The sequence below is a fragment of the Oreochromis niloticus genome, linkage group LG3 (assembly GCF_001858045.2).
Source record: "Oreochromis niloticus isolate F11D_XX linkage group LG3, O_niloticus_UMD_NMBU, whole genome shotgun sequence".
Taxonomy (NCBI): Eukaryota; Metazoa; Chordata; class Actinopteri; order Cichliformes; family Cichlidae; genus Oreochromis; species Oreochromis niloticus.
Genome location: NC_031967.2, coordinates 38278848 through 38293243, shown reverse-complemented (window position 1 = coordinate 38293243; position 14396 = coordinate 38278848). Strand labels below are relative to the sequence as shown.

Sequence of the window (14396 nt, the reverse complement as noted above, 5' to 3'; positions counted from 1 at the left end):
TGCCAGTCTTCTAGCTTGCTTACTTGCCACAAGTGCACTGTGCCACCTACCAATAGAAAGGAAAAAATAATGTGCACATTTCCACGAGAGAAATCCCACGCCTGGACCGTCATTGACCGCCGCATGATTCTAGCCTACGTCACAGCATCATGTGCGCTTTTTACATCCAACACAAAAACTGTTTCTCCATCACCTGTTCAGCTCTGATGATTCAGTAAGGACATCTCCTGGTTTCATCTTCATGTTTTCCTCTCACCAGATAACCAAACCGATATCATGACCAGCAGCTTTACAGCTGTGGCTCCAGCAAACATCAGCTCATACTAAAAATTAATATTAAATAAATTCTAATAACAGCTGATCAAACGTGCTGCTGTTGTTTAACATGACATCCACTGGTTTCCTCTTTCCGGCGCGAAGTGGGCAAAAAACAAACAAGAGAGAAAAGCCGATCAGCTGATCATTGATCAGTTTCGTGATTGAAGTAGAAACAGGAGAGGAGAGAATGAGAGAAGAAGAGGCAGCTGTGCAGCTTCAGCTTTGTGTCTTTTTCATTGTAGCTGAAGTCCGGGACAAACTGTGTTCCTTTTCACCTCAATATGAAACGTAATGTTTTCTCTGAATACGAGACGATTCTGTTTTTTAGGGGACGGTTGGCAACTCTAATAATTAACCGTATGAACAAAATAAAGTTCAACATCAGTAACATAGCACCCACCCAGCTGTATAGAAACTCCGTCATACTAGCTAGCACGCAGTACGAAAATGTCAGCATACCGAAAATAAACTCCACCTAAACTTGGTTTATATCTGACTCAGATAGACTGCAGGTCATAACTTCTTACCTGAAGTTCAGTTCACCAGACACTCGGACGGGGGCCGGCTTCGGGTCTCTCCTCTTGCCTCCCTTTTCTCTCATCCACCTGCTGGCTTCCACCACTTGCTAATGTTACTGAATCTGTGGAAGCTCCGCGATGCCACCACACGAAGTAACGAGTAACGAGCCTATCTAAATCCCAGTAACGACTAACGCGTTCCTGATTTTGGCATAATAACTAGTTACCGTGCTCGTTACCACAATAATAACGTAGTTACTGTAACGCGTTACTTAATAACGCGTTAGTCCCAACACTGCAGCCGATACACCCCAAACCACAACTGCACAGACTGGTTCCAAAAAATGCAACATGGCACCTCCATATAACCAGGAAAGTTTGGCTTAATTTTTGTTCAATGGGAAGAAGTGGAGCTATGTTATCCATCATTTTTTTAAAATGTTATCCATCTTTGATGCAATCTTCATGTCATAGGTACGGTGGCTCTGAAAGGCCAAATGGACTGCAACTTAAGAAAACACCAACATGTAGAAAAAAAGACACACAAAAAAATGCTGCAAAAAACAAAAGAAAACAATCAAAAGAATATTGAAGTGTTTCTGAGGAAACAAAAATGTGATGGAATGGTGGCGGAAGTGATGAGCTAACAGCAAACAGCTAATAGCAAACATATATGTACAGTATTATATGAATCATATAATTAAAACAAAAAGGCTGTTGCCAGAGACTTGCTGCTCAGCTTGCCTAGCAACTATGACACTGGCTGCTAGAAACATTTTATAGATAACTTTTTATAGATACAATCACTATGTGCTTACGCAGCTTGTAGAGCATAATTTGGTGTGGTAAATGAAGTGGTGAAAAGATGGAGCTGAAAAACAGAGAGTAAAAAGAAATAGGGTGCAAGTAAGATGTGGTCCACTTTTGTTCAACCTCCTGCACTCTTATATGTCACTGGATGACCCTCCCTCTTTTATAATAGGACAGATGTTGGTGGATTAAAAAATCCATCAACATCTGTTCTGCTTTTCTCTCTTTAACACCATGCCTACCAACACCTCTTTACCAGGGGTGGATCTAGAAGGGTGGCATGGGGTGGCAAGTGCCACCCTATAATAATATTTTTCCACCCTAAATGCCACCCTAGTTTTTCATATAACAGTGTTGTTTATTAAAAAAGGATTGGATTAACACTTTGAGCGTAGTTACAGTTAACAGTGAATATAAATGCTAAAACTGAATATATTGCATAGTGTTCCCCCTCCTCCACTATTACCAAAGGTTTTTTTTCTTGTTTTCAGTAGCAACCGTTGCTTATGATTGTGCCAGAGAAACAGGGCCCTCCGCTCCTGGCTGCCGCCCGGCACACAATGCACCTGACCCCTACGGCACCTCCTGCGGGAGGATGGGCCCATGTCCCCTTTTTGGGCTGTGCCCGTCTGGGCCCCATGGACTAAGGCCCAGCAGCCAGATGCTCGCCGTCTTGCACCCTCCCTGGGCCTGGCTCCATGGCAGGGCCCCGGTAACCCTTTCACTTAGGTGGCCTCAAAATCTCATCTCTGCTTTTTATGGATGATGTGGTTCTGTTGGCTTCATTGGGTGATGAAGCACCTCCAAATCTGAGGCCATGGTTCTCAGACGGAAAAAGGGTGGAGTGCCCACTCCGGGTCGAGTTCCTGCCCCAAGTGGAGAAGTTCAAGTATCTCAGGGTCTTGTTCATGAGTGATGGGAGAAGGGAGCCGGAGACGGACAGACGGATTGGTGCGGCCGCAGTGATGTGGACGCTGCACTGGTCCGTCGTGGTGAAGAGAGAGCTGAGTGTAAAAGCGAAGCTCTCAATTTACCGGTCGATCTACGTCCCTACCCTCACCTATGGCCACGAGCTGTGGGTAGTGGCCGAAAGAACGAGATTGCGGATACAAGCGGTGGAAATGAGCTTCCTCCGAAGGGTGGCTGGCCTCTCCCTTAGAGATAGGGGGGAGAAGTTCAGCCATCCAGGAGGGGCTCAGAGTAGAGCCGCTGCTCCTCCACATCTAAAGGAGCCAGTTGAGGTGGTTCGGATATCTGACAAGGATGCCCCATGGGCGCCTCCTGGGTGAGGTGTTCCAGACATGTCCCATCGGGAGGAGGGCCCAGGGCAGACCCAGGACAAGCTGGAGAAATTATATCTCTCGGCTTGCCTGGGAACTACTTGGTGTTCCCCCGGATAAGATAGAGGAGGTGGGTGCAGAGGGCGGTCTGGGCTTCTCTGCTTAGGCTGCTGCCCCCGCGACTGGATAAAGCGGAAGAAGATGGATGGATGGAACTTTTATTTTTTTAACGGCACACATAATTTGTGGGACATCTTATTGTGACACCTGATTTTTCTCTCATTTTAGTTTTAGTAATATTTTTTAAATGGCTGTATAAAACTAGAAAAGGCAGGTGTATTGGCTGCATTTTTAGATTAAATTGTTGTACATGTTTTAAAAATGTATGGATAAGTTTTCAAAATGTACAATTTATATTTGCATTTCAATTTACAAAATATATTTACTGAACATGTGTGTGGTTTTACAACAAAAAAAACATCTACTAGGATTTTATTTTTTTTGTGTGTGTGATTTCAGATCAGAAATATTAATACAGTATGTCAATTAAAAAACAAATTCAGACATGTGAGGTTGAGCTGAAAAGAATGATATTAAGCAAAGGTAAAAATTCAATTCAATTCAATTTTATTTATATAGCGCCAAATCACAACAAAAGTCGCCTCAAGGCGCTTTATATTGTACAGTAGACACAGAGAAAAGCCCAACAATCATATGACCCCCTATGAGCAAGCACTTTGGCGACAGTGGGAAGGAAAAACTCCCTTTTGACAGGAAGAAACCTCCAGCAGAACCAGGCTCAGGGAGGGGCGGGGCCATCTGCTGCGACCGGTTGGGGTGAGAGAAGGAAAAACAGGATAAAGACATGCTGTGGAAGAGAGACAGAGATTAATAACAGATATGATTCAATGCAGAGAGGTCTATTAACACATAGTGAGTGGCTGGAAAGGAAAAACTCAATGCATCATGGGAATCCCCGGCAGCCTACGTCTATTGCAGCATAACTAAGGGAGGTTTCAGGGTCACCTGGTCCAGCCCTAACTATATGCTTTAGCAAAAAGGAAGGTTTTAAGCCTAATCTTGAAAGTAGAGATAGTGTCTGTCTCCCGAATCCAAACTGGAAGCTGGTTCCACAGAAGAGGGGCCTGAAAACTGAAGGCTCTCCCTCCCATTCTACTTTTAAATACTCTAGGAACAACAAGTAGGCCTGCAGTGCGAGAGCAAAGTGCTCTAATAGGGTGATATGGTACTACAAGGTCATTAAGATAAGATGGGGCCTGATTATTTAAGACCTTGTATGTGAGGAGCAGGATTTTGAATTCAATTCTGGATTTAACAGGAAGCCAATGAAGGGAAGCCAAAACAGGAGAAATATGCTCTCTCTTTCTAGTCCCTGTCAGTACTCTTGCTGCAGCATTTTGGATCAGCTGAAGGCTTTTCAGCGAGTTTTTAGGACATCCTGATAATAATGAATTACAGTAGTCCAGCCTGGAAGTAATGAATGCATGAACTAGTTTTTCAGCATCACTCTGAGACAGGATATTTCTAACTTTAGAGATGTTGCGCAAATGGAAGAAAGCAGTCTTACATATTTGTTTAATATGTGCATTGAAGGACATGTCCTGGTCAAAAATGACTCCAATGACACTCAATCATTCATCTTAGCAGTAGGATATACGTGAAAAGAGAAACAAATGAAGTTTGAGTGAAAATGTACATTTTTGCTGGTCAACTGACTAGGTGACTCAAATGACTCAAAAAACGATTTACTTTGGTGAGTGACTCATTAAAACTCGATTCAGTAAAAAGAATCAAATTTACCATCACTACTGCTGTGGCACTGGAAAAAGCACCACCCGCCCCACTCCTACTTAACAGGTGAAAATAGATTTAAGAGCAACAGGACGTAGTGCCACAGAACCTTTCATTTTTTAATTTATTTTTTGCCGTGTCTTTTGCAGTGTCTATTTGAAAGAGTGAGTGTAAACACAAAAAATATTTTTTCTTTTATATTTTGGAATATGCAGAAAACAGGTTTAATGTTAAAAGTTTCTTTAAGTCAGAGAATGTTGTATATAATTAAATTTTTGCCTAACGCAATGTGCATAAAAGTAAAAGATGAAAACTAATAAAACAATTTTTATTATGTTATCTTTATTATGTTTTCAGGTTGTGTATCATGTTTTTAAAAAGTAACTAAGTAATAACTAACTAATTACACTTGAAATTGAGAAATCAGTAAAAGAACAAGATTACTGATTACTTATTTTCAAAAGTAATTACTTTTTCCAAGTAACTTGACACTGCTGCCCAGAAACCTGTGTAAAGTTAAAATGGTTCTGTAAAGGAACCTGTGAAGTCTACTGTCTCCTCTGTCCTCCAGATATGTTTCAGGATCTAATACATCATAATACATCATCATGACCTACTGAGAGTGATTTCCAGATCACAGGCCGGATGCGCCACAGAAGTTTTAGAAATAAGAAAAACATTCTGATGATCTGCTTGTTGTTAATATGTAAAGTCCAACATCTCCCTCTAGTGGCCATATATAAACCATGTGTGAGGATGGTGTTAATGTAAAATGTGAATCATAGTGTTCCAGTCAGTCATCAGTGTGTCTCTGCACAGCTGTAATTAAAATGTGTTCAGAGGGCCTCAGTGTCTGAATGGTTCCAGTTCAGCTCCATAACAGCAGCGTCCCTGGTTTGATTCCTGTGTTTCAGCTCATATCTGCCTCTCTCACTGAGGGGGACGTCCACTACATGGACATGGATTTGTTCATCAACCAAACTACAGATCACTGAGAGCAGAGGGAAATATTTTTTTTAACAAATGTCACCAATGACATGTATAACCACGTATTTTAATATGTTTTTCCTGGTCTTCTTTGTATGTGTAGCAGCTTTCAGCCACAGAAAAAAATAGGAAGTAACATACCAACACTGTGTTTGAACCAATAGAAAGCTGGTGCTCAGAGGAAGAGGGCGGGCTTTACTTGGTGTCAGTGAGAGAAATGAAAAAAAGCTGAAATGAGTGAGAAGGACGATGAAGGAAACATCTGTGCTGTGTCTGCTCTGTAAGTAGAATCTCTGTGTTTGTTTGAATTCTTGTACTTTGACTGTCTGCTCTCCTGATAACTGATGATGGAGGAGAAGACATGAAAAACAAATCAGGCTGAATTCAAGTTCAAAACACCACGAGGACCAACTGCAGGTCTGAACTGACTCTTTATCTTTGCTCAGGAGTCGAGGAAACACAGCAGGCAGTGAAAAGCTCAAATCATTCACTCATTATATCAACACAGCTGCACAGTGTAACAGTAATATTTATTTTTAGTGCATATTTTTCTTTATATCTCCACAGTGCAGTGAACCTACAGTAACAATAATGATGGTTTATAGAGCTTTTCAGATAAAAAGAAGTAGAGACTGTTTAAAATCTGTTTCCTCAAACAGAAAACTTGGTGTTTGAGGTAAATCCGGAACACAAAGTCGATCCTATGTGTGGTGTAAGTGTGTGATTATTATTATTGCATTATATACATTGTTAACCCTGTGCTGGCAGGGCTCTAGACTAACCTTTTGCCATGGTTGCACTGGTACACGTAACTTTTTTTATTAGGCGCACCAGCACAAAAGTTAGGCGCACCCAAATTTTTCAACCGCAGTTTTACATGTGCACTTTTTTGGGGGGGAAATTGCTGTCCATACACACAATATTCTTTGTAAATGATCAACTAATGTTCTTGTCAACACAAAGTTCTTTATTTGGAGCACAGTTCTACAAGAAAGATAGTTACTGAAAAAGTGCTTGTGCTCTGGCACTCTTTAGCAATAATGTAGACAATGTTAAATTTAATCATCACATCGGCCTGTTTCACCTGTTTGCTGAAAGGCAGTGGGGAGAGGGGACACTTGGGGAGTGCATATATTGAGGCATATAATCTGTTTTCTGGATACACTGTGGTTTTTCAGCATTCAGAGTTTGATGGCTCCGTGTCAGAGCACTGGCTATGAATTTCAGACGGATCAGGCCTTAACGTCGAAGAGTTTCAGTCAGGTTTCAGAGCTCATCACAGCACAGAAACAGCTTTAGTGAAGGTTACAAATGATCTTCTTATGGCCTCTGACAGTGGACTCATCTCTGTGCTTGTCCTGCTAGACCTTAGTGCTTCGTTCGATACTGTTGATCATAATATCCTATTAGAGCGATTAGAACATGCTGTAGGTATTACAGGTACTGCACTGCAGTGGTTTGTATCATATCTATCTAATAGACTCCAGTTTGTACATGTAAATGGAGAGTCCTCTTCACACACTAAGGTCAATTATGGTGTTCCACAGGGTTCAGTGCTAGGACCAATTCTATTTACATTATACATGCTTCCCTTAGGCAGCATCATTAGAAGACATAGCATAAATTTTCACTGCTATGCAGATGACACGCAGCTCTATCTATCCATGAAGCCAGATAACACACACCAATTAGTTAAACTGCAGGAATGTCTTAAAGACATAAAGACCTGGATGGCCGCTAACTTTCTGCTTCTTAATTCAGATAAAACTGAGGTTATTGTACTCGGCCCTGAAAATCTTAGAAATATGGTATCTAAGCAGATTCTTACTCTGGATGGCATTACCTTGGCCTCCAGTAATGCTGTGAGGAACCTTGGAGTCATTTTTGACCAGGACATGTCCTTCAATGCACATATTAAACAAATATGTAAGACTGCTTTCTTCCATTTGCGCAACATCTCTAAAGTTAGAAATATCCTGTCTCAGAGTGACGCTGAAAAACTAGTTCATGCATTCATTACTTCCAGGCTGGACTACTGTAATTCACTATTATCAGGATGTCCTAAAAACTCGCTGAAAAGCCTTCAGCTGATCCAAAATGCTGCAGCAAGGGTACTGACAGGGACTAGAAAGAGAGAGCATATTTCTCCTGTTTTGGCTTCCCTTCATTGGCTTCCTGTTAAATCCAGAATTGAATTCAAAATCCTGCTCCTCACATACAAGGTCTTAAATAATCAGGCCCCATCTTATCTTAATGACCTTGTAGTACCATATCACCCCATTAGAGCACTTCGCTCTTGCACTGCAGGCCTACTTGTTGTTCCTAGAGTATTTAAAAGTAGAATGGGAGGCAGAGCCTTCAGTTTTCAGGCCCCTCTTCTGTGGAACCAGCTTCCAGTTTGGATTCAGGAGACAGACACTATCTCTACTTTCAAGATTAGGCTTAAAACTTTCGTTTTTGCTAAAGCATATAGTTAGGGCTGGACCAGGTGACCCTGAATCCTCCCTTAGTTATGCTGCAATAGATGTAGTGTCATGATCCTGGGCCATGTTGGCCCAGCATTCTTAGTTTTCATGTATTTTTGTATTTTGTTCTTTATTTAGGCCATGGTTCCTGGGTTGCTCTGTTAAGTTGTTTCTTATTTGATTTCCCCTTGTGACTTTTACCCCCTGTGTGCCCCTCTGTGTATCTGTGAGCCCTCGTCTCCCCTCCTTGTGTTTTATTCCATGTTTTCCCCAGCCCGTTATGTCTGTCCTCTCTCTCTCCGCCTGTCTGAACCTCTGTGCACTTCCTGTTTTGCTTTGACAGTCCCTCGTCAGCATGCGTCATGTTGTGTTCACTCCTGCCCTGTCTCGTTATGATTATCAGTGTCACCTGTGTTCCCCGTGTGCTCCCACTCCCTCGTTAACCCTCTGTGTATTTAGGTCTGCGTCTCCCTCAGTTCTGTGTCGCGTTCTCCCTCATGCTGTGTGTGATTCTCCCTGTGTCTCCTGGTATGCATTATGATTAGTTTTCCCAGTTTAGTTTTGTATTGTTTGTGATCTGTTTCCAGCAATAAAGCTGTTCTTTTGAGTTCAAGTTCAGTCCCCGTGAGTTTGCATTTGGGTCCACTTCCTGCCTGCCACACAGCGAAACATGACACGTAGGCTGCCGGGGATTCCCATGATGCATTGAGTTTTTCGTTTCCAGTCACCTTTCTTACTCACTATGTGTTAATAGACCTCTCTGCATCGAATCATATCTGTTATTAATCTCTGTCTCTCTTCCACAGCATGTCTTTATCCTGTTTTCCTTCTTTCACCCCAACCGGTCGCAGCAGATGGCCCCGCCCCTCCCTGAGCCTGGTTCTGCCGGAGGTTTCTTCCTGTTAAAAGGGAGTTTTTCCTTCCCACTGTCGCCAAAGTGCTTGCTCATAGGGGGTCATATGATTGTTGGGTTTTTCTCTGTATCTATTATTGTACGATCTACTGTACAATATAAAGCGCCTTGAGGCGACTTTTGTTGTGATTTCGCGCTATATAAATAAAATTGAATTGAATTGAACTTAACAAAAAAGTTATCAATCGTTTTTTTCATCTTTTCTGTGTGGTGTGTAAGCATCATGGCAGAGGCCTTTGTGTCAAAGTAACTGAGAATAAAACACAGAAAAACATGAAGGAGATTTTCCTGGCCTGGCTTTTTGTTTTTATAGCAGATAACCTTAAAAATATTCTGCAATATTGCATAATTTTAAAAAGCTTACATTTCCTCAGTATTGAACAGTAGAATTTAGGCTTTCTTGTCCGAGGTCGTTTAAGTGAAAAGAAAAAGACAGCGGTCGACAGCGCTGTAAACAACGGTAAACGGTAGACTGATGGGTAATAAGCGAATGAATAATGCAAAAAAACAGAGATTTGAGATGGGAAACTGTTCCTGAAGTACAGAGAGAGCTGTGCATGAAGTGTGATTTTTTTATCGTGATGGAAGCAAAACAGCAAAAGTCAGAGGGATTTAATGAAGACATTTATCAAATGTGAAGCATAGTTTGGATCTTCTTTTGCTGCTGGTTCAGTGAATTTTGGTTGAAGAGACAAAACCTGCAGCTCAGAATCTAGCGCAAAAAAGATGTAACACAGAGCGCGGACCTGACGCATCAGAATCCGTGAGCTGTCCTGACGGCGTGTCCATGTACGTGCCGTCAGGTGAGAAAGCAGAGAAAGAGAAAGCTGGTTCTCATGTGTCGGGACCACACTCTGTGTTTACGTCTCTGTGTGGAATCCGTGTACCTGCTCTCATTTACTGTTTGGTGGTTGTTGAAATAGTTTCATGATCTTTAACCTGAGATTCTGGCGTTTCTGACAAAATATGTTTATATTTAAAAGCTAATTCAGGATTTAATGAATCAATATCGACCGAACTGGTTGCACTCTAGTGCCCTGGCTGGACTTTAGTGAAGTGTAACGCTGCTGCTCAACCAGTGACAGCTGGGCTCCAGCTCTGCAACCCGAATATTAAAAATTAGTTAAGAAGATGGATGATCTACCAAATATTCTTTGTTCTGCTTTGTTCAACCTCACATACTTTTCTGTCTTTTCTCAAACTTTATTGAAACAAGTTGCATCAAATTGGAAAAGGGCAGATGTATCAGAGAGAAGCGAGTTTGTGTGTTTGTCAGCTGTTCTGTGGACTTGTGCTTTGTGTTCACCTCAAATCAACCTGAGTGTCATTTCTCTTTAGTTCTGATCTCATTGCTGAGCTGCACAACAAACCAAGGTCAGTAACCTTCTTCTGTCACAGTTTAAACCTGAGAAATGCTCACTGATATGACCTGATTGGGTTCATGTTTCACAATGTAAAGTCTAACAGATCATCAGTTTTTCATTGTAACCCTCACAGCTCGTCTGACTGTGAGTCCCAGCAGCTCTCTGTTCTTTGAATATGACTTTGTGTCTCTGAGCTGTGAGGAGGACGACAGCTCTGCTGGATGGACTCTGAGGAGAAACACAAGCACAGGACAGAGGACTCAGTGTGGAGATGAGTGGGGAAGATGGTCTCGTTCTTCATGTAGCATCAGTTACATCGAAATATGGGAGAGTGGAGTTTACTGGTGTGAGTCCAGAGAGGGTCCCATCAGTAACATGGTTAACCTGACAGTCACTGGTAAGCTGAGTGTGTGGAGTTAGTGTTGATGAAACTGTGTGTAAATGGATGAAATGCTGTAGTTTGTCTCTGTGTTGAGGTGGATCAGTGATCCTGCAGAGCCCTGTCCTCCCTGTGATGGAGGGAGATGACGTCACTCTGCTCTGTAAAACAAAGACCACTCCCTCCAACCTCCCAGCTGCTTTCTATAAAGATGGCTCCCTCATCAGGAAGCAGCCTACAGGTCACATGACCATCCAGCATGTTTCCAGGTCTGATGAAGGCCTCTACAAGTGTGACATCAGCGGTCATGGAGAGTCTCCATCCAGCTGGATCACTGTCACAGGTGACACACTCACCTGTCTGTGTTTCTGCAGCTTTCAACATTCACAATGTGACGACAACTTAATGACTGTGTTTGCTTTATTTTAGGGGAACATACCACCACACCTCCACCTACATCCACACCTCCACCTACATCCACACCTCCACCTACATCCACACCGACACCTATGAACACCTCCATCCCTGCACCAGCCTCTGCCCCTCTTCTTCTCCGTGTGTTAATGTCTGTTGCACCAGTTTGTGTTGGATCAGTCTGTGTTGGGGTTCTACTGGTGTTACTGGTTCTGCTGGTGAGACGATGTGTTCACAGGAAACCTGAAGGTGAGACTCAGACTTCCTGATCTTTCATGTCTAGTTTGTTTAGTAGAATAAAGTTCACATTCATTATGACTTTCTTAAGTGTAATCTCTGTTTAGATATTTAGTTTATGTTATTGTTCATTGGATTATTTCAGCAGATCAAGAAGAAACTGGTGAAGATAATATCATCTCCCATGTTATGTACTGTGTTGTCAAAACAACAATTCATTACATGCCAAAGAGAAGCACAGGTAGTGTTGTGATTTATTTTTATGGGTTTGAGTTTGGAGTCCTGCCCCTTTTCTTTAAGTTTTATTTTCATTTTTATTATATAAAGAAATATTTGGAAAGGAGCTATTGAATACTTAAAGTAAAACAATAAATCCAGAGACATTGTACTACTAACGAACCTTTAGAAAATCTTTAATATAATTGGCTAAATTCCTGTTCAAAGCCCTTTTCAAAATGTCCCTTATTACAGTGAATCATTCTTACAGTTATGAAACTACAGCAGTAAATTCATGCTGCTGACACCAGCTAAATGTAGTCTGAAGTTGAGTCCTCTCATTGCACTATGCTCTTCTTTAGCTAATAATAGTGTTCATGGTGTGAAAACATATTTCCTTTTTTCTCTGTAGTGAAGTGTGTCAGTTTGCACTAAAAGAAAATGGTGGCTTTCTTGTCATCTTCTGTTATTGTTTACAGAAATGTTATATTTGTGCAGAAGTGTTAAAACAAGAGAACTGTGAAAGCTCTTCATGGTTCTCTTAAAGGCACAGATGGACAGATGGACGGACAGACGGACAGATAGACATCTGCAAGTGTAATAATATAATAATACTGTTGTTGTACCTGCAGTAATTTTAATGCGTTTTATTGTACAGAGACTGATTCAGCTGTTCTACTCAGCAGTGAAGAACTGAAGACATCAGTTATAGACAAACAACCATCAGAACAAGGAGGCCCAGGTACAGCTGCTCTTTATGTGTGACTGTGGACAGAGACAAGCTAGCTGCTCACCCTGTTTACTGCCGTCATCCTAAGCTAAGTTAACCAAACCACATCATCACTTGTGATCAATCTCCCCTCTGTAAAGTTGACAGTTCCTTTAAAGACATGTGAGCAGCAGAATGTGAGGGTGGTTATAAATCTATGTTCCTCTTTGTACTGACACAGTGTTTAAAAATTAAACTATAATTTATCCCATGACTATTATATATACTGGTAATGTTGTTATGTTACATTAATAACAAGTGTTTAGGTTTCTTTTTTTTGTCTTTATATCGACAAATACCCTGCATTGTCCCAAACCGGCTACACAACCCTGACAAAAGGAAGACACATACAAGTGTGTGTGTATGTGTGTAGTCAGTACAGTGTAAGTGAGTGCACGGGTAGAAATTGTCACGGTTGAGGATAGAGTGGACTCAGGTGCAGAGCAAGAGAGAGGAGAACACACACACACATGCATATACACACAGGCAGGTCGACCGGTTGGGCCACCGTCCGACCCTCAAGAAAAGTTGTATGCAAAGTTATTTAGTGCAGAAAATCAAAGTAAGTGAAACCTCCCACACATATAAGCCCCAAACAAAACCCAAAACATACAAGCCCCTTCTCACTCCCGAGGCGTAACATCCCAACGATTTGTCACGTCCCGCAGCGTTCCTGAGGAACGCGAAAGGTGACCTTCCGCGTTCTTATGCTACATGCCGGGCTATGGGTGAAATCTAGTAGAATGACGGTCCTGCGGTAATAGCTGTAATAGATGTTTCAGCCATGTATTCCAGCCCTAAACCTAACTTAAATCGTTTTTTCGAAAGTGATTTAAGTTTAATCGTTTGAACGATGCCACCTTAAAATGAAACTGAAACTAAAAGAAACAGGGAACACAGAGGAAACTAATGACAAACTCAAAGTAAGAAGTGAAGCTTAGAAAAAGAAACATTAAGCCCAGACTAGAAGAAATCATGTGATCAAAGTTAAAGATCTGCATAGATCTGTGGGCTCGAGCCTCCAGGTTTGAAGAAGCAGGTAACGTGTGAGCAGTATGGAAGCTCTGTGATTTGTGTCTGACCTTTTTTTTTGGGGGGGGGGTGATGTACTAATGGAGTAGAGAAGGTCGTGCAACAAGGTCTCTGAGTTGGTAAAAAAAAATAAGGTGAATTGCTGTGAATATCTTATATCAGAAGGTCAACCCCAACCAACATCTGAATTAGACTACAATGTTATTTAAATGGAAGCTCTGTGATTTGTGTCTGAGCTGGTTCCCAGTAAAGTCTGAACTGGGACTGTGTGTGATGCAGAGAGGTGGAGGTTGGAGGTCTTGATTGAACTACAAAGTTTGTAATCATGTTTCCTGTTGTTTGAACTGTGTGTGTTTGTGTTCAGACTTTAAACCAGAGCCAGACGTCCTCTACTCTTCACTGAAGTAGTCCACCAGTCCAACCACTGACATCCAGCTGCTGGTCTCTAACTGGTCCCCCCAGCACCTCAGACCAATGGACATCCACATGTTACAGAGATTTTATAGTTTGTATAGTGTTACTTTTATTTATCACTTAATTAAATTTTCATTCCTCTGTTTAAATCTGCACTTTGAGTTTTCTGTCAAAGCACTTTGTAAACTCTGTTAAATAAGTTATAAAGTTTTCCATTGTTATTATTATATTATGTCCCCAGCAACTGTACCTGTTATCTATATTTATATTTTCTATTAAAATACAAATGAAAATTGAGAAACAGATTGTGATGTATTATAATATACTCAGATATATCGAGCTAGTTTCATTTTCTTCATCTTCATTTTCTCCTTTCAGAAAAAATTCTTATACTTTTTACTTTACTTTATTTATTTAAAACATTCCCTTACTTTGAATTCTTATTGATCATTACTTATGGAATTAAAA

The 14396-nt window shown here is 41.3% G+C and overlaps 1 protein-coding gene across 1 annotated transcript; it reads left to right on the top strand.

Annotated features, from left to right (window-relative positions):
- Window positions 1-11159: 11159 nt before the first annotated feature.
- On the top strand, window positions 11160-14173 carry LOC109196786 (uncharacterized). The gene is made up of 5 exons (XM_025906026.1): window positions 11160-11189; window positions 11276-11509; window positions 11646-11738; window positions 12372-12455; window positions 13879-14173. Exons 2-5 carry the CDS (start codon window positions 11356-11358, stop codon window positions 13920-13922), a joined length of 375 nt encoding a protein of 124 aa, XP_025761811.1. The 5' UTR covers window positions 11160-11189; window positions 11276-11355; the 3' UTR covers window positions 13923-14173.
- Window positions 14174-14396: the final 223 nt, after the last annotated feature.

Coding starts and splice junctions, on each gene's coding strand:
- LOC109196786 (XM_025906026.1), top strand. CDS start 11,356: ATGAACACCTCCATCCCTGCACCAGCCTCTGCCCCTCTTCTTCTCCGT. Junction 11,510..11,645: donor TGTTCACAGGAAACCTGAAG/GTGAGACTCAGA, acceptor TTATTTCAGCAG/ATCAAGAAGAAACTGGTGAA. Junction 11,739..12,371: donor CATGCCAAAGAGAAGCACAG/GTAGTGTTGTGA, acceptor TTTATTGTACAG/AGACTGATTCAGCTGTTCTA.